Source organism: Diuraphis noxia, unplaced genomic scaffold (genome assembly GCF_037042655.1).
Source record: "Diuraphis noxia isolate RWA-SAM2 unplaced genomic scaffold, SU_Dnox_SAM2 contig0001, whole genome shotgun sequence".
NCBI classification, from domain to species: domain Eukaryota; kingdom Metazoa; phylum Arthropoda; class Insecta; order Hemiptera; family Aphididae; genus Diuraphis; species Diuraphis noxia.
Window position 1 is genome coordinate 60,577,665 of NW_028301711.1, and position 20,648 is coordinate 60,598,312.

The 20,648-nt window shown below is 28.1% G+C and overlaps 2 protein-coding genes and 1 long non-coding RNA gene across 6 annotated transcripts in view; 2 read left to right on the forward strand and 1 right to left on the reverse strand.

The window, feature by feature from the left end:
- Window positions 1-1,796: 1,796 nt before the first annotated feature.
- On the reverse strand, window positions 1,797-10,262 carry LOC107168999 (tRNA-splicing ligase complex subunit RTRAF). Its single transcript, XM_015518573.2, has 5 exons — window positions 10,043-10,262; window positions 2,569-2,793; window positions 2,385-2,480; window positions 2,160-2,320; window positions 1,797-2,098 (listed from the first exon to the last, which is right to left on the reverse strand). The coding sequence occupies exons 1-5, from the start codon at window positions 10,101-10,103 to the stop codon at window positions 1,892-1,894; spliced, it is 750 nt and encodes a 249-aa protein (XP_015374059.1). The 5' UTR covers window positions 10,104-10,262; the 3' UTR covers window positions 1,797-1,891.
- A 5,541-nt stretch (window positions 10,263-15,803) lies between these two features.
- Window positions 15,804-16,375, forward strand: LOC149061097 (uncharacterized). The gene is made up of 2 exons (XR_016189464.1): window positions 15,804-16,083; window positions 16,193-16,375. It is a non-coding gene; the product is annotated as an uncharacterized LOC149061097 (long non-coding RNA).
- Window positions 16,376-19,361: 2,986 nt separating this feature from the next.
- The window catches only part of EDTP (Egg-derived tyrosine phosphatase), a 30,364-nt gene continuing 29,077 nt past the window's right edge, over window positions 19,362-20,648 (forward strand). For 2 of the 4 annotated variants that reach the window (XR_016189936.1, XR_016189937.1), the window contains exon 1: window positions 19,363-20,003. Coding sequence is in view for 2 of the 4 variants with exons in the window: in XM_089218063.1 (XP_089074189.1) it covers window positions 19,911-20,003 (93 nt within the window). In the remaining 2 variants the exon portion in view is untranslated. Of the gene's footprint in view, window positions 20,004-20,648 lie in introns of all 4 variants that reach the window. The other 2 variants (XM_089218063.1, XM_015518575.2) reach the window with 2 other exon arrangements.

Consider the following 20,648-nt stretch of genomic DNA (forward strand, 5'->3'; position numbering starts at 1 on the left):
TCTTATTTATTAGATAATGAACTATAATTCTTAGTTTTATAAGGCTTTTGTTGTGTACTCATAACATGTTTGTATGTCTAATATTATAATATATAATATTTATTCATAATCTATCTAAACTGTTTAATATAATATGTATGACTATTGATATAAATATAAATATTGTATGATATATGATTAAAATATGGATACCTATAAAGCTTACTCTAAACAGCTCAATATAAATATAAATTAATGACTAACTCAGTAGCGCAACTAGCACTAAATCTTAGGGGGGGGGGGCTATTCTTGTTTATAGCCCCACCTCAAAATTTCTAAACCAAAGGTGAAATTTTTTTTTTTGGTATGACTACGAGTAGTTTTGGGGGGCTCAGCCACCAAAGCCCTCCCCCTAGTTTTTTATTTATATAAATATGTAATAGTTTTTTTTTTTTTAAGAAAGGCTATATACTTATATATTAATATTAGTTGAAGAAATAAAAAAATGGGAAAGAAATACACTGCTACACAGTTATTGTAACATTAGCATTATTGAAAATGTTGAGCTACCCTATCTTTCTAGTTTGCTGTAATGGTTTGTGCAGTTTAATATAATAAAAATTAAAAACTGATGCCAACTAATGGCAGCACGGGTTACACATTGGCGGGCTGATGGAGCTTGATTTGATGTAGTCAGTATTTCAAAAAGAAGTAACCAAGGTAACGGCCAGGATGTTGACCATTGTCCTCTGGTCAGCAATAGTTTGATGTTGTCGTTGTGTAGTAGATTGGCAGTCAAGTGTTGATAATATGTGGGGAATTGTTGAAGAGGACACCATACCCACATGACTTGTCTCCGTCATACAAGTGTGTAGCATAGCAAATTTTACGCTCAGCAGATCACATTTATCTCCATTATTTTTAAATTTAGAGTGAATTGACCTATTATAAAAATTAAAGTCAAGATTATTATCTATGGCATCTCATGGGCATTATATTTTAATTTTAAAGCAAGTTATGAGTATTTTTAGATATACTAACAATTTACAATTATAAAATATTCATAACTCGCTTAAAATTAAAATATAATCAAAATGCCACAGATAATATCTTGCCTTTAATTTTTATCATTCACTCTAAATTTTAAAATAACGGAGATTAAACGTGGTCTGCTGAGCGTAAAATTTGGTATGCTACATACTTGTGTGACGGAAAAAGACATGTGGGTATGGTGTCCTCTTAAGAATTAGGTGAAAATTCAATGTTAAAATGTTTTAAAATGATAAAATTGTGAAAGTGTTATGGTTTTGTAATTATTTTAATTAATTTTATAAAAAATAAATAATTATAGTATAAAACTATTATTATACAATAAAAAAAATATAAATTTGTTTTAATTGAATTTATTGTCGTCATAATTTGCTAACCATATCTAGTTTTTCAATTTATTTATTTTAAGCTGCCCTAAAGTATCTGTATGTCACTGCTTTTCTGAACAACTGAATTATACCTAATTATTTACATGATTAATTGTGTTGAAATAAATTATTATAATATATTTAATTATTCATTTTTTAAATAGAAATTTTTAGTAAATCTGAACTCTTTGATAAGTTTAACTGTTATTAATTAGTGATGAAAAAGAAAACTCTAAAATAGTAATTAATCATAATTCTCCAGAATTGATGTTATCAACTAAAATTTAAAAAAATCCAATATATTCAGATGCCATTTAGAAAAAAGATTCTATTTTAAAAATATTCTTTATAAAGATGCTAAGGCATAATTTATACACACAGAAATTAAAGAACAAAAGATTTAAAAAGCTTATTTTTAATTGTACACAAGACATTTTTACAATTCATATATATCTTACAGTTAAATAATATAAGCAATTGCAAGAATTTGATATTCAATATCCCACTTTTCCTAATTTTGTATCTGTTTTTGGATCAGAAGTAACTTCTTGCATCGCAACTATACATTCATTAATACACGTTTGAAGATCGCGTAATCTATGCAACTGTGCCAACCTCAAAACCTTCATTGCGTGAAGAACAGCTGGATCTTTGGTTTCAATTGTGTGACCTTTTACTTTTTCTAAAGGAAAAGCTTCACCCTATATGAATAAATATGTATAAAGTACCTATATAATACATATTATAATATATTTTAGGTACCTTAGGTAATATCAATGATGGATTTTTGATGGCTTCTTCATTAAGCCTTTTAATGATAAATTTATGAATAGCTTCTAATGTAATTTTGTGATCTGGATGCTTGGAAATATTCAGTAAGTCAGCAAGTTTCTCAACACCTTCCTTGAAATCACTACTGTTTACTAAAAAAAAAAATTGAAATTTATGAAAGATGTTAAAAATTTAAAATAGTACTCAAATGGTTACCATCAAGATTATCAATTGGGTTATCAGATGGAACAATCATTGGAACATCAGTAGACATTTCAAGTGTTTTTTTTGTTTCAGAATCAAATTTGTTTTCTAAAATAATTAAAAACCAAAATAGTTAACTTTTTACTAGAATTTAAGACAAATTATAAATGATTACAAATATTAAGTTTTTATTCACTTTGTTTATTGTACATTAGTCGAATGGCTACGCCTAATAACCATTCCAACTGATCGATAGCTTCGGTAGTTTTAATTGGACTAGAACATGACACACAGTAGTCTTTGAATGCTGTGTCCCAAGAAGGAGAATCGATATTCTGTAACACTGTTCGTTTCTCTGGATCATAGTTATGTAATATATTTTCCTCAAGCCACAAAACTAACATCCGAAAACTTTTTTGATCTGAATTGAATAAATTAAATACAAATAGAATTAGTAACTCCTAATAATTTTCAGATTCAATATTTGTCATTATCCTACAATTATCTGCTTTGCTGTTTCTAAAGCAATATTAGTCTGGATATCTGTAAATATGAATATTAAACAAATAGTGTATATTTTACCAGTATTATGTATACACTTTGTTTCATAAAAGAACTTGCAGATTTCACACATGTAAGAATTAATTTTGTTAATAGACTAAACTTCCACGTGTCTCACAACGACCAACAATAACGTTCAAAATAAATTTCACATATCAATAATTTTGTATTGTGTGTTATCGCATGGAACATAGGATAGTTGTATGTTGTCCCCACAGAATCATGTCTATATTATACTAGATAACGAACTCCACTCATCTTGTGGAGCCCAAGTTAATATTCTTATCTGTAATCCGCCATGTTTTCGGTTGGCAAAATATTGTATAATAAATTTGTATGTTAAATATTGCTTATTTGCTATTTTGTAACGATAAAAATGTTTTTTCTAATGAATTTGTTACGAATTTCGCTACAGCCAACAAGGTTCATAATAATAACTATATTATAATTATAATGCCAGTATCTTGTGTTGCCATTGGATGTTCAAACAGATTTGAAACAGGGAAATCAATAAATTTTTTTCGGTGATATATTCATATTATATAGTATTCATATTAATTTATATAGTTTGGTTTATTATTTATAAGCAACTAATTATGAATATATTTTCTATAGATTTCCTATTAAAAATGAGGAATTAACTCAGTTGTGGGTAAATGCTATTAGGACGAAAAATTTCAAACCAACTCAGTAGAGTTGTATTTGTAGTATGCATTTCACAGAGAATGATTTTATAATTAGGCCAGATGCTGAGCGACCATTATTGAAAATCAATGCTCTACCTTCCGTTTTTCCTTCATTTCCAAAATATTATCAAAATAAAAATAAAAAACCAAGAAAGCCACTTACTCTTCGAACTAATGAAGTCCCTATTCCAGCAGGTACCTATTTTATTAATTTTTTTTCATTAGTTATGAATTGAATATCTGCAACCATAGTAGAAGGCTTATACTATGCCTACAACTTAATGCAATTCATAGACTGTCTTCGACTATCTTATATAACAATTATATGTGAATCTAATTCAATTTGTTTTATTTTAGATGAGTCGAATGTCGATAACACATATCTTAATGTTGATAATACACCTACATTTACTGATGTAGAAGTACAAACATCAAATACTTATACTACAGAAGTTAAGTTAAAGCAGAGAATTAAATCATCATGCCGGTATTTTACTTTTATTGTATGTGATAATAAAAGTATAAAACATTACATTATTCATATTTATTATTTAAATATGCTATGTACCGGACGCATGCCATAGCTTTAAACTGGTTCAAAATACTTTAGCTACTTATAAAATACTTAAAAGTGATGATGGTCTAATAAATCGGGAATACATATAAAAGTTATAAAATGGTTTTTTCATTGTTTTGCAATTGTATAATTATAACTTTTATATTAGAAAATGTATTTGCACACACATTGTATCTTTATACTTCACTATTTTAATTTATTTTCCCAAATTGCTTTGCTTGCTTCTTTAGCTCAAGAAAATATTGGTTTAAATTTAGCTAATAAATTGACAGCTAATGAAATGGAAAAAAAATATCATGAAAGTCAAGTTAGCTGCTCAAACTTTAAGCTCATCTGTTGCTGATGCACTTGATTTTTTTCGAAGTTCTAATGATATTGCTTTTAACAATTATAATTCTTGAAAACTTCTGCTTTTAATTAGTAATTCCTTGTGGGGCATTTTTTTTGTTACTATAAAAAAATTGAATAATAGATTATCTTTTTGTATACTAGTCTTAATCTTAACTAATGTTTATGCCTGACTTGCTTACTTGAAATCAATTTTTGCATTCACACTTTCCTTTTATTTATGAATTATAATTTTTAATCTATAATCTAATTGATTTATAATGCCAATATTTTCTGATTATAAAATAAACGATTGAACGCAAGGTATTATAACTAAATATTTTCAAACAAAATTTTTTACTAGATTATATTTTTAGGTGCAGAAACAGTAACATTTATCAGAACTATTGACAGGACATTTGATTTTTTGAACACCCATAATCCATTTGGTAAAGGATTCAAAAAACCACTCTATAAAAATGGTATTGGTAATATGAAAAAAACTATTGTACAGTTAGTTGATTATTTATTAATTTTAACCAATATAAATATAATTTGTGATACTTGTGATTTTTTATGCATACTCACCCTATTTTTTTACTTCAATAATACATATTATAATCAATTTTTCGAGATTTTAAATACGCTTGAAGATTTTTAAATACTTGAGATTTTTATGACATTTAAGAACAATGTTGTTACAATACAATACTATTTTTATAATAGGAATACTGAATACTCTATTTTTACTTTTAATTATTTAGCAGATATTTTAAATGGTGGTGAGCTTTTTTACCAAGTAAAAATTAGTCAAGTAAATGTTGTTATTTTTATTATGGGGCCCCTTAATAAAACTGATCCATGGGCCTTTGGTGTGCCAGTCTGACACTGGATGTATCTTTAATAAACCATACCAAGTTGGTAATTCATTAAAATGTTAATAATTTTTGAATAGTAATACAGATCTGTATATAGTGTAGTATAGAAGTCTGTGGCTAGTAAATAGTGTTTTGCCAACCAAAAACATGGCAGCCGTTTTATCAGTGTACTTCACTTTTCGTAATATAAAAATCGCCCAGTTCAGATTCTGGTATAATATAGACATCTGTGGTTGTCCCTAGCTATTGTATAGAATTACTAAATCGTATATTATAATTAAATAAAAAATCTGAAAACAATACAATTTTAAAAGATTTAAAGATATTAAATACTCATTGGTGAGTCAAAAATGTTTAATGGTGATAGAGATGTAATAAGACATAAGTAATAGTCGGGGTTAGGAAAATGAAGCTAATTCTAAACCTATGTGCTAAAAATATGCACTAAAAAATTATATATATATACAAAAATAGAAACTTCACAAGAAAATTAAGTACGACAAAGAATAACTACGACACGTTCAATTGAAAAAAACAACTAGTTTAGTAAGTATGAGTAACACTAGTCGGGTGGTACTTCTTAATGGTGGTGGTATTGCTTCTCATGGGCAGTGAAAGAGTACTGAGGGGCAGAGAGCTCATTTTGGATTCTGAGGAGGCAATATGGCTTATATGACCAATTTATTCACAAAATCCAATGACATCAATTTGCAACTTCAAGGCAACAAGCTTAATCTCATATCAATTAATATATATTATTTCTGCCTTCTAAAAAACACAATCTTTATGGAAGCAGAATATTTTGGTCGCAATGAGTTTAGCTAATTTCCAGTCCTGTTGAATCTACACAAGAACAGTGAAATCTAGATTGATGACACACAAATTTACTGTCAACATCTTCAGTATTTGGATAAAGATTTTTCACAACGTTTTGAAGATATTTTGTCCATGGAAGTTCCTCAATCAACAACTTATAACACATTTATTAAAATGTTATTACATAAAATATGAACAATTTTGATTAAAAAATGCGTCAAAGTGCAAGAATATTTCAAATAGTCAAAAAACAGCACTAAATTTTAAAAAATCTTAAAATATGCTACATTCTCCCTTTGGCTACTGTAACTGTTAGTACATAGAAATATGCATTAAGAGAACCCAGTGGCGTACGCAAGGGGGGGGGGGGGGCTAAAGGGCTGAAGTCCCCCCCCCATTGCCCGTATTATTGTATTATTTTTATTTTTAAATCTACCGACGATTTAATATAGGACATATCTAAATGTGTATTTCCCCATTTATTACAACCAGTAATAGTCCGTACTAAGATACCATATATTAGTATATTGTATATTATTACTATAATTAATATCTTTAATTGTGATGACGACCACAATCCATAGATATGTAGATATCTATAATCTATGATTACAACTGAACATACTATGTTACCAACAATCTGAACAACGTCAATCTATAAAAATAGCCAACATTCCGATTTCCGATAATTTTTTGACTTTTGTTATTATACTTATCAGTTATCTATGTAATTTTGGAAGTTCTACAACAATTTTCAAAAACGTCACCTAAGTGATTACAATTATTAGATTGGACTAAATAAAAATGTTTAAACAACAAAATGGGCAAAAAAATACATTTAGTCCAGTCTAATAAGTTTAAAATATATTTACACTATTTACAGTCATTGTAGTTTTTATTAAATCATAACCTTATACCGGAGACTAATAATTTCTAATATTAGATGTATTACCGAATTAATAATTATAAGAATACTTATTTATACTTATATTTTTGTAAATCTTCATTATTAATTTTTAAGGAGGTATTAGAGTTGTTCTGTATACCATATTTATGTTTCACAACATATATATGATCTAATAAATCAGAGGTAAAAAATAAAAATATTTACATATCTAAAAGGGTGTTTCTAATTCAAGGATATCACTAGGTAAATCCATTTTAAAGCCCCCCCCCCCCAATGTAAAATCCTGCGTACGCCACTGAGAGGACGTGATATCCGCTTGTGTTGTTTCAGTCTTACAAGTGTATAACATAGTACATTGTACAGTCAGTAGATCACGTTTAGCTCTGTTAGTTTAAAAATTAGAGAGAATTCACCTCTTATAAAATTTAAAGGTAAGAGTATTATTTAGACGGCTTGATGGGCTTATTACTATATTTAAATTTTCAAGCAAGTTATAAGTATTTTAAAATTGTAAATTTTTTGTTCATCTTAAGATACTTATAACTTGATTTAAAATTAAAATATAGTAAGAAACCCATTACATAGTCTACATTCTTACCTTTAAATTTTATAAGAGGTTTTATTCACTAACTTTTAAACTAACGGAGCTAAGCGTGATCTGTTGAGCGTAAAATTTTTCTACGCTATACACTTGTAAGACAGAGACAACACAAGCGGATATCACGTCTTCTCAATAAAAATTTAGGTCATGTTCACTTAACACATTGACTGCCATGCACCCGCCGGCGGTCTCAAGAATATTTATCATGGGTACGCCAAAGACATTTTTCAGTGTAATTTTAAATTTGTATTTGTATATTATATATACTATTGAATTTGAAAAAAAATTAAGGTACTTTCCTGTTACCAGACGGCTATTATCGCAACTACCACCCAAGACTACCTCCGTTATCGCGACTACCGCTGTTTTTTTTCGAAACATCATAATCCTGTTATCTAAGACTACCTTATTTTTATTTTTATTAAAAGAATGTTCTACATGCGGGGGCGATCTTAATTAATTTTTTTTAAATCTGTAGGTATTGCGGAGATGGCCACATTCGAATTGTATCTATATATATAAAGAAAAAGAAAATATCGAAATCATTTGTAATATATTTTTCACGGCGCACACCAGAGGTGCTATAGCCAGACTAGTCAGACTTGGCGTAAATGTAAAAATTATAAATACAAAAATAAAATAATTAAAAATTATGGCCATATATTCAAATTATGTAATATAAATAAAAAAAAAAGAAATAATATTAATGTTGTCACCAAACACGATCAAAAATGGTAAAATGATATTATATAATATTAAATATTAAATGTAAAAATAATAAATCCACAAATAAAATAGTGAAGAATGATGGACACACATACAAATTAATAAATCGAATTATTAAATTAATAAATTTCATTAAAAAAAAACTCATTATTTTATATTTATATAATGTATTTGTGACGTTAAAACGCAGCCTGTGGATATCATTCAGCTAATTGTGATAGTCGCAATAACAGAGGTAGTCTTGGGTGGTAGTTGCGAAAATAGCCATAGTCTCCTATAACAGGAAAGTACCATTTTGGTAGTCTTAGATAACAGGATTGTGATGTTGTCAAAAAATAAGGTAGTCTCACATAACAGGAAAGTACCAAAATTAAAAATAAAAAATAAAGTTAAAATTATGTTTATTACATCAAAAAAATTGCAATTATTCCCACTACACCACAGCATATTTTCAAGATCATTATTGTAGCGCCACGGAAAAGTTAATAATAGAAATCCAAATTAATTTACGGCAGCCCGCGGCCGTATGGCCTCCTACGAATGATATGGTGCGGCAGTCGGCGGTCTAAAAATTATCAATACCTAATTATTATTAAACAGATGCAGTCGGCCGCATGGCAGTCAACGTGTTAAAAAGTTTCAGTTAAGAGGATATCTCATCTGCATGTGTTGTATCCATATTACATACAAATAGCCTTTCAAATTTAAGCACAATAATTTAGTATTTAGTTTTGTCAAGTATAAAATAAATGACTATACAATATATCTAACGATTAATAAAAACTTCTTGCAATTCAACACAAAATCTTTGTTTCACATCAAATAACAAATTTAATGAAAATAATAACTAGAGTTAGGATGTTAATGACTTTTGCACATTTCTTCTTTTAGTCGTATACATTGCAGACCCAGAAATAAATAAATTTTTTATGACAGAATCAGATACATTCAATTTTATTTTGCATAATATATAGATTTTTATGAATGAATGCATATTTTGAAGAAAAAAATAACTTAAATATAATGTATTAATTAACGTAAATTAGAATATGAAATTGTAGTTTATACTAATAACTTGTGTTTATTTCTTACATCTTATCTTTATAATAATTCTACAACTCTTGGTGTATTATTCATGTTTACGCCTCATAATCGCAATAGTGGTGTTTCCGATAGGACATAATGACTTACATTATAAAATATTTAATGTGTAGTATGCCACTACTGGATAGACATTAGTGTTTGTATCTAACTTATTATAGCCTAACCTGTTAGTACAAAAATAATTCTATATTAATTTATTGTAAGAACCTTCATATTTTTAATGATTCGTTTTTTTGTCAATCTTATATTTTATGTATTTAAATTTAAATTTATAAAAAAAGTTGTATATTAATAATTAAGAATACATTTTTAATTAGTAATACAATTTTAAAATGACATTTAATTTTTCTAAGGCCATACTTGTACACATTTTTTAATGTTTTTGAGGTCATAAACATCCTAACCTTAATAATAACTAATGTATTATCAGAATAAAAATAATTAACACAATTATTAAGTATTAACAAAGATAGGTACTATAATTTACCATTTGCATCAAACACTGCAGCCAACGGATAACCTACTGCTTTCACCTTGTTGATAGACATTCCAAAACAGAGCTCAGTCAATTTAACGCTATAAGAATCGAATCACAATACAAACTTTAAGGTTTTACAAATCAATGATTTGTTTAAATCAACCATTTAATGGAACAAATTGGAAATGATGTACTCGATAACAGCTAAGTAGTAACTAGTAACTATCTATTAAGTTTTAGCCTATGAAGTGATAATATTTTATCATGATTAAAATTTTCCAACGATTATTATCATTTATCAGAAACTCATAACACCTCCGACCTCCGTTGTGGAGGCCAATAATGTCGGTGAGTGGAGATCATAATATTATAATTTATAGGTAATCGTTGGTTGTTTGGCAGAAGGGTACTATTACTCTATGAGATACATGAGTAAAACCATTGATACTATAATATACTATATACATCTATACTCAATGGTAAAACCTATTTGTCAATAACTCAAAACCATTTAAGTTGTCACCAAATACCAAAAACTCCGTATAGGTAACAATTGATTTTTTCAAAGATGAAGTACATAACAAAAATGTAATTTGTATAATATAAATTATTATGTTTTTTTTATTATTTATTGTGTACCTAACGATTGCAAGTAATAAACACGCATGCAAAAGATTCAAGGGAGGTGAGAAGTACCTAGATCGCAGATTGGGCCCCCAAATGTATTGAAAAAGTATGTTCACGTCATCTTCCTAGTTGTACCTAAATAGAGAGCCCCTTTTTTAATTAGCCGACCAAGTAATCTGTTCTCAGGCCGCCACTGATTGCACGCACCATACACATCAGTTTAATATGTTTAATAGCCAAATGCTATCGTAGGTATTGCTTATACGAAACCTAATTCCAAACTAAAAAAAAAAAAAAACACTGAAAGTTTATATTCATAGTGCCTACTAGTTCATTGTAACTGCTATTGTTAAAATATATTGAGAGCCTTGTATTAAATTTTCAAGCATTTTTAACCAACAAATAAATTTTTATCAATATTAATTTAAAAAAAACTAATAATGATCGAAAATTTCAAAGGCCTATGATTAGTTTAACTTAAGTCGAAAATTTTTGAAAATTGCATGGTAGATAGAATATACTTATATAAACATTCGGTGAAAATTTCATGTACCTATATGGTCATTTGTTTTAAAATTACATCAAAAACCAAAATCGATTTTGTCGAAAAATGAGTGTGCGTAAAATTTCCCATTTTTCCCTTAATTTTTAGTTTGTTTTTCTCGATTATTTAGAAAAGTATAAAAAATTTTCACTTTTGACCCCCCCCCCCAAGTACCAACTAGATTCACTTTCTGATCGAACGAGGTACTGAAGTAAAAAATCGAAGCACTTTTACTGCCCCAAAACGTGATGACAGACACAAAAGAAAAAAACACACATCATGGTAAAATCAACACATTCATCGCTCCGCTCAGAATCTAAAATTCAAACAAGCTGTGAAATAAATAAACGCTTTGACAGTTTTGCCCGTGAATACAATTAAAAAAGGTTAAAAACCTAATCTAACCTAACCTATGATTGAACTGGTATTATTTAATAATATATACAACTATTACCTATATAAAATTATTAGTACTATTTGTTCTAAGTATATCTATGTATATTGTATGATACATTATAATATTATATTACAATGACAATGTAGTCACGAAGACAATATACTAACTTAATTTGATGCAACGTATACGTCAATGGAATTCACAAAGCAACATTTACAGAATTTGAACTACGTACTATTTGAGACGCCAACCACCAATTTTCTCACCACATTCATGGAGTTTATATAATGCATCAAATTTGAGTGATACATTTTAACATTAAATATTAACATACAATAACACGAAATAATATGAAATTCAAAATTAAAATTAAAAAAAGCAGATAAGTGGGTATCGTTCTGCTGTACATTGGGGGGTGGGGTGGACCTCTGACTAAGGTAGGTTAAATTTGAATGCAATGATAGGTATTACTGTATACGAAAAACGATTCTGAACGGAGACGGATTATCTGTTATAGATAGTTAAAAATTTTCAAATCTTAGATTTAAAAAGAAAATTTTTTATGGATTTCTAGCTTAAAATAATTTGCAAATTTTCTTGATTTTTACGTATGTTGTCAAAATTTAAATTTAAATGCTTGTAAAAATAAAATGTGACTATGCATTTCTTTTATTTTTCAACTGCTATTGTAAAAATATATTATGAGCCTTGTATTAAATTCTCAAATCTTAGAATTAAAAAGAAAAACTTTTATGAATTTCTATCTAAGATAATTTGAACATTGACGTAATTTTTATGTATTTAGTCGAAATTTGAACTGTAAATGCTTATAAAAAAATGTTGTGACTATATATTTATTTTATTTTTCAACTGCTATTGTAAAAATATGTTAGGAGCCTTGTATTAAATTTTCAAGTCTTAGATATCTAAGGAAAATACTTTATGAATTTCTATCTAAGACAGTTTGAAAATTGCCGTAATTTTTACGTATTAAGTCAATATTTGAACTTCAAATGCTAATAAAAAAAAATTGTGCCTATGTATTCTTATAATTTTTTAATTACTATAAGAATTACTTATGAGAAACTTTGTATTAAATTTTCAAGTATTTTGATAGGGCCAAAAAAATTTTATCGACGCTTCAAAAAATTTCAATGAAAATTTCAGTTGTCTATAAATATCTCAAAAAAAGTCAAAATATTTTGAAAATTAAATCATGTAAAGAAAATGCCAATCTAAATAACTTGTGAAATTTTCAAGTATCTAATACGACTTATACTTTTTGAATAATATTAAACATATTTAAAATCGTTTCAGGATAAATCGTTATCGTTATGCTATTTCGTAAAAATTTTAAATTCAAGCGCACTTAAAATTTTTCCTATAATGATGCTTCGAGTTTTCTCTATAGCTACTAAAAGGAAAACTTATGGAAAACTTAGTGTTGTATTTTTAATCCTTAGTTATAAACACAACAATATTTATGATTTTTCAACTTCAAAATTACTTGCAAATTTTCGCGTTTTCGACAGATTTCGTAAAATTTTGAACTATAAACGCTTATTAAAAAAAATGGTGTCTTACGATTTTTAATTTTTTTTAGCTACAATATGAAAAACTCATGAGGAACCGTGTATTAAATTTTCAAGTTTTTTTGGTCGTCCAACATTTTTTTACCGACACTTCAAAAAAAATTCTCAAAAAAATTGAAAATTTCAGTGGTCTATAAGTAACTCAAAAAAAGTCGAAAATTTTTGAAAATTAAACTGTATATAGATATCACTAACAAAAACATTTGGTGATAATTTCAAGTATTCATAGTGATTAGTTTTTTAATTACAACCATATAAAAAAATCCATTTAGTCGAAAACTGATTTTGCGTAAAAATTCCCGTTTTTCTGTCATTTTTGTTTTTTGTTTTTCTCGATTTTTTTGTAAACTGTTGGAAAATATTTAGTTTTGACCTCTATAATGCACCAAGGATCTTCACTTTTACATCGGAAACCACCCCAAAGTTTGAAATCGAAGCATTATTTCGACTAGTTATGCTGTAAACAGACACAAAAAAAAAAACACACACCATTGTTAAATCAATACATTCATCATTTCGTTCTAAAAGGCGGGTAAGTCGTGGATGTCGCTCTGCTGTACAGTAGGTTACAGGTGGGTTACTGTAAGTGATGGAATTAAATTTGAATCCAATGATATTTATATCATTGTATACGAAAAACGATTCTGAGCGAAGACGGCTTTATCTGTCTAGAATATATTATAGATTATTAAAAATTATCAAATCTTAGATTTAAAAAGTAAATTTTTTATGAATTTCTAGTTTAAAATAATTTGCAAATTTTCGTGATTTTTACCTATGTCGTCAAAAATTCAAACTTTGAATGCATGTAAAAAAAAATTGTGGCTATATATTTAATTTATTTTTCAACTTCTATTGTAAAAATATATTATGAGCCTTGTATTAAATTTTCAAGATCTTCTACCCAAAAAATAAATTTTTATCGATATTAATTTTAAAAAAACTAATAATGATCGAAAATTTCAAATGCCTATGATTAGTTCAACTTAAGTCGAAAATTTTTGAAAATTGCATGGTGAATAGAATATACTTATATAAACATTCGGTGAAAATTGTATGTGATCTCACAGCAATTATGAGCGACAACACCGACAATTAATGAATTTTACAACAATATCTCTGACAAAGAACATAGAAAATGTTTTCTTTTGTTTTTAATAATCTTATGAGACTTATATAAGCTATAATCAATAAAGAAAATAATATTGAATTTGTCAATAACAGTTTTAATATTAACTTTCCAAAAGATGAACTTTTGAATCATTTTTATACCTAGTCAACACTTTTAAAACTTTCGTATTTCGCATTGTTATTCTTACGCATCGTAAAAACAACCACACATAATTATTTACCTATTCATTTTTATTTTTTTTATTTATTTATATCTATTATTATAGAAGTATTATATTATTTAAAATAGAAAAAGAACGTTTTGTGCTAAAAAATATTTTGTATTTAACTTTTTAACCATTCTTACTTTGTTCAGTGTCACGTGTCACGGGGATAGTATTAAGTATAATATTAGTGCTAATATTATAAAAAACATTTAATGTAATTTGTATTATTAGTATTTGAATAAATTATATTATAATATAAGAACTTTTATGCTAAAAACATATTTTGTATTTAATTTTTAAGCCATGTCCAATATTGTCCACGCTCGAGTGTATAAGATTACGATGGAAGCCAAATTGTCAGGTTTCTTGTGTGGACAAATTGTCAGGGGACTAATTATTTTAAATCCTGCAAGATTGGTTCACAATATTAAATATTATATTTAATTATTCTACCATTTCTACTAATATCATTGTCTCATTACTAAGTATGAAAAAGAAAAAAAATTGTTTCCCCAGTAGAATATATTAAATTACATTTATCAAAAAACAAATAATTTTCGTTATTTTTAGCTCACTTTCTGAAAATGGGGCGTATAATGTGTCTCAAAGATATTTAATCTATCGAAGGGACAGGGCAGAAACTGAAATGTAAAAAAAACATTTAAGATAGGTATTCAAGAAATTGGAGTGTATAGAGTATAGATACGCGTATTGATTTTATTTTAAGTGTTCAAAAAGCAGTGGCGTAAAAATGGGGGGGGGGGATAAATCCCCCCCAGGGTCAAAAAAAAAATTCCATAAATGTCTTGAGAATGTCATCTCATGTATATAAAATTAAGGATTTTGTAAGTTTTAATGGAATCACAAAAATATTAATTTTTCGTCCGAGGAGGTAGAGATACAAATAAATGTTTATTATTTACATAAAAACTATTTTTGTGTAGATATTAAATATTGTTTATCATTATATTATAGTAAATTGTCTCTGTGCTGCGCCCGTGTGTGTGTCTATTTTTGTAATGGCATACCCGCATGGCGCATACGGCCTCATCGAAATATTATTTTAATTTATAACTTTATCCCTTATCTTTTGTTTATTAATATATATATTATTATAATAATATACACGATTGTCCAAACGTCCGATGTTCAGTGTCGTAATCTAATTGTTCAGTGTACTCATGACACTATGACAGTGTTTAGTGTACAGTCGTGACTCGTATCAGCAATACTGCAATAATTATCTAAAAAGTTTAGGTGAGTAAATTTTATGATTTAATTTTTTTATTGGTGAATTAGACGACCCAATGTAACCAAGAATATACAAATACGTAGGTAAACCGTAAACGTATTAACAGTGTTCTAAATACTTATACCTACGTAAAACTGTAAAAGTGTTTTAGTATCTGAGTATTGATCTGGAATCTATGCCGTAGGTATGCAAATACTTTTAAAATATTAGCAACTCTTCCGGTGTCGTCTGCTTCAAATGAAAAATAATATTTTCTACCCTCAAGCGAATTAAAACTTATTAGAGGAACTCCACATCTGAGGTATATATATCTTCATATGATAAAAGTATTAGACATTAATAACTGTTGAAATATACAATTTATATTAGTACTTAATTCAAATTTAATAAAACTTACTTTTTTAAAACAGGGAAGGCTTAACGGCTTAGCTATGCTATCCATAAATCGTCATTACCAAATAACTGCAGATGAAGTTCTTATTGAATTATCAAACAAGAACGACGTTTGGAATTTTTGTTGTAGTATAATATTTAATATGTCTATTTTTTAAGTTGTTTTACATTTTTTAATAAAAGTATTATTACAAAAATAAGTGTGAACTCTTTTAACAACAATGGTCTTTGTCTTTGATAAAATATATTGCATTGGATGGAGCACTCTGATAAACATGTATAAATAATATTATTTAATCCCCCCCCCCATAAGACAATTGAATGTACGCCATACACGAAAGGATTATCTGTCGGATTTGTCCCTTGGCCGACCAAATCGCTCAAGTTGATATGTACATATATGGGATATACTAGGTACTGTTCCGTAGCAAAAAATATTTCTAACACGACAAAAGATCTAGTGACACAACATAACCGCAGGGAAATTGACAGTTTTGAACATACACATACATATCTAGTCGTTACATTCCAAAGGGGCGGTATAATTCGGCAGATTTGGAATGACGGTAAATGGGTATCAAAAGTTCTGTACCGCGACGGACTAGAACTGACGACCTGATCGGCAGTTTTGGAATGCCATTCCAAAACTGACGGGAAAACCTTTCGTGTATGGGCTGCTAATATATACGTTTATAAGTTAATATAAATTAATATACGTACAATATACAAACGATACGTACCGGCCTTAGATTTCGATACGAGTTGGTACTTAACTACAGGGCCGTAGCTGGAACAAATTTTCGGGGTGGGGGAGGGTTAAATCAAATGATATTTTCATTTTAAGTAATTAAAAAAACACTTATTTAAAAAAAAAATCATATTTTTCTATGATAATGCATTATATTTATTTTAAAGTAAATGTATACAATAACAATATTAGAAATTAAATTTATTAGTTGTAAAATATCTCGTGGGAGGGGGGAGGGGGTGCAGTAGAAACCGTGGTACGAGCGGTTCAATGCACCGGGGCCCCGCATTTCAAATTTTAATATGGGGCCTATACTTAAATAAAATAATATAAAGGCGGATACACACTGGAGCGTTTAGGTGTAATGTTACGTAATTTATAGAGAAGGCCAGTGACGTACGGCTAATATAGTAATTATTGAGCGTGATGTGAATTACCAGGACAACTTAAAACCCCCAATAATCTCTCCACTGAATAACCATTACATAGCATCAGTTAAATAAAAGTGAGATATTTGCTTCACACTTCCTGCCAAAATCATACCCAGGGAAGTACTCGATCCCTGCTCACTACAATGTTTTTGTCAGGATAATGATTTATAAGTATTATTAATTATTATTATTGCTATGAAAATTATCGCCGCCTATGGTGTAACAAATAGTCCGAATGCTTAGAATGCTTAATTTTTACATTTTACTTATAATATTTATTTTAATCATTTAATCATGTCATCCGTTAATAAAAATCATCTTAGCAGTAATGAAAAACGAAAAAAACAAAAAGAAAATCAAGAAAAAATATTGAAATTACCAATAATAAATAACTTTTTTTTGTTTAACTTTTTCGGTTGATGCTTATTGTAATTATTGTGTACAGATTGTAAATTGTCTTTCTTAATAAAAAAAAAACTTTTTCGGTTAATTTTAAAAAAGGTAAGTAGGTATACTGTTAAGTTATATAGAGACAGCTAGATGAGTTGATAATAAGTTAATAAGTTAGATCTTAGATAGGCTATTAAGATTAATAAGTGGGTGTCTTTATTATTATTTTTAACTAGTGAGAAATGGATATTTATCTTGAAATGTTGGATTACTGTATTATTACACAGGTGTCAGGTACCATGGCTAAATTTAGCAATGATAGGTACAATGTTATGTAATAGGTTACTCAATAGTCAAACTAGTTAATAGGTACAAAATATTTAAAAAATACTTAATACTTAATAGGTACATCACACTTATTTTAAGTTTAAACTCATTACCTATTGATTAGGTAGGTACCATAGTATTATATTAATAATCACAATCATATCACCAGGTAGGAACATATTGTTATATTTAATATTAATTTGAATTTAATTGTATCAATATGTATTAATTAAATTTAAATATTTTTGAATGTATTATAGAAGACAAGAAAAAAATGTTTTGTGTTGAAATCAATAAAAAATTATATACTGGAACTGATTTGTATTGCTTTTTATACCTAATTGTTTAAATTAAATATTAATGAAAAATAATGGGCCATGAGCACTCATAGGAGGGGGAGGGGTTCTAGGATGTTATTAGCACAATAGCACTTTCAGGTTTCAAATTAGCACTCCCAGTTCCCATTTATTAGCATATTATAATAATATAATATAATTATTTTTAAATATTTTGAATACATATTACATTATGTACAGTATAATTGCTTAATATTTTAAATAAATAAAGGGTAGCGATTATATTAACATTTATATAATTATAACTTTATTATTATCTACTAGTTATTAATTTGTCTATACAAGTATAGAAGTGTAACTAGGTATTTAAAGTTTTAATTAATTATATTTGTATTATAGTTAAAAAATAAGAATATTAATAAATAAAAATTTAAAATTATACTTTAATGCAGTTTATTATATTATTAGAGGGGTGTTGACTATGAGCCCCTATGGATCTGTGTACCATCAATTATTCCAGCACCCTCTACAATCACATCCATTGTGTGGTTATGTAAAGGGCCCACAGATTAAATTTAATACATTTGCACTGGGGCCTATCTAGTTCTAGCTACGGCACTATCGATACGCATCGAATTCTTCTTCTTGAAAATCTTGATTACCTTTTTAAAATAGGTAACTACATTATATTGACTATAGTTATAGTATTATTATTTTATATCCTTCGAGATAATATAATATAAAATTATACCTTAAAAAAATATCATATCGAATCCTACACAAATAATATTATCGTTTTCTATTTGTACCTCCATCACCATCGTTGTTTGTACCGCTTTTACCATAACCACAATACAATACCCATACAATATTATTGCGCGTCATTGTCGTTTTGTTCGTCTGTCGTCATGCGTATGATAAAGCGCATTAATTCTTATCAACGAATGTGTGCGTAGTTGTTAGTCGGGGAATAGATTATATGTGTATGTATATAATAAACTACACATATTGTATTTTATTCACAAAAGTCGGCAGCATGACCTCATGACAAGCACGTTGATTTGTTTTTTTTTCTGATTTCGCATTTCTTGATATTTTGTTCTCTCCTGTAGTTCCTAAATGGACTACTGGTTCCTCTTGTTGTATTGTTAATCTTCACTCGACAGTTATCTGTCAGTCGCACTTATAATGCTCTTGATTATCATTTTGCCTACATTTTCCGCTACCGTCTGAAACGCGCTCGCGTCGTCAATAATAATATTATTTACCGCCATCGTGTCGTCGTCATTATTATTATTATTACTATTATTCGTGTAGTAGTAGTACAGCATCATCACTCAGCAGCAGTTGATCTCGTGAAATCGATGCCGCCAATCAAACAATAGCCGAATTTACGTGCTATTTGTGCGGAATATACCTGTTTTGTCTACGCTTACTTGTCTAGTGGTAACAATATAATATTGCTACCGATTTTATTGTAACCAGTATCAATTTCGAAGCTATGAATTTTCCACGTGTCCCAGTCACTTGAAGTACGCTGACAATGGACAAAAACGTCGTGGTCGAGGATGACATCAGCTCATTGATTGGACATTTTGCAAAGGAGACATTCAAATGCACCAACAGTGATTCGTTTGTAAGCACACAAACATTACCTACACTAATAGTGTAATAACACTTAAGTCTAATAATATTGTTACACAGCCTATAGTCGTCATTGATTTTGTATATGATAGTGATTTGACAATTTAAAGACAAAAGTACATCAGATTTATAACATCTTCATAGTATTAAATTATTGGTTTTTGGAAGTGTGCCATATCATATTGAAGAAAAATGTTTTAATCTTACAATTACCCTTTTTGTTCATTGTCTTTATCATTTCATTATATCTATTGCTTTGTTTTGGTTAGCATTAGTATGTCTAAGAAATTGCTAGGTATTCAAAGTATGAAATGTTTCGTTTGATTTATGTTGTTACACGATCTGACCACAATGTTTTATCTCGGAACACTTAAAATAATTTTTCTTACCAGTATACTTCAATATGACCTTTAATATGACCTGATATCAAACATTAGCCAACACTAATATATATTTTTATCATAGCTTGTATAGGTAATTTTATATTTAATAACTTGATTGCATATATTTGATAAGCAATATTTAATTACCATACCTAAATAACATATTTTATTTGCAATTTAATTCATTATGATTTAATATGCGAGAAAAAAAAAAATAAAAACCTATAACATACCTAATTATGGGAATAATAATA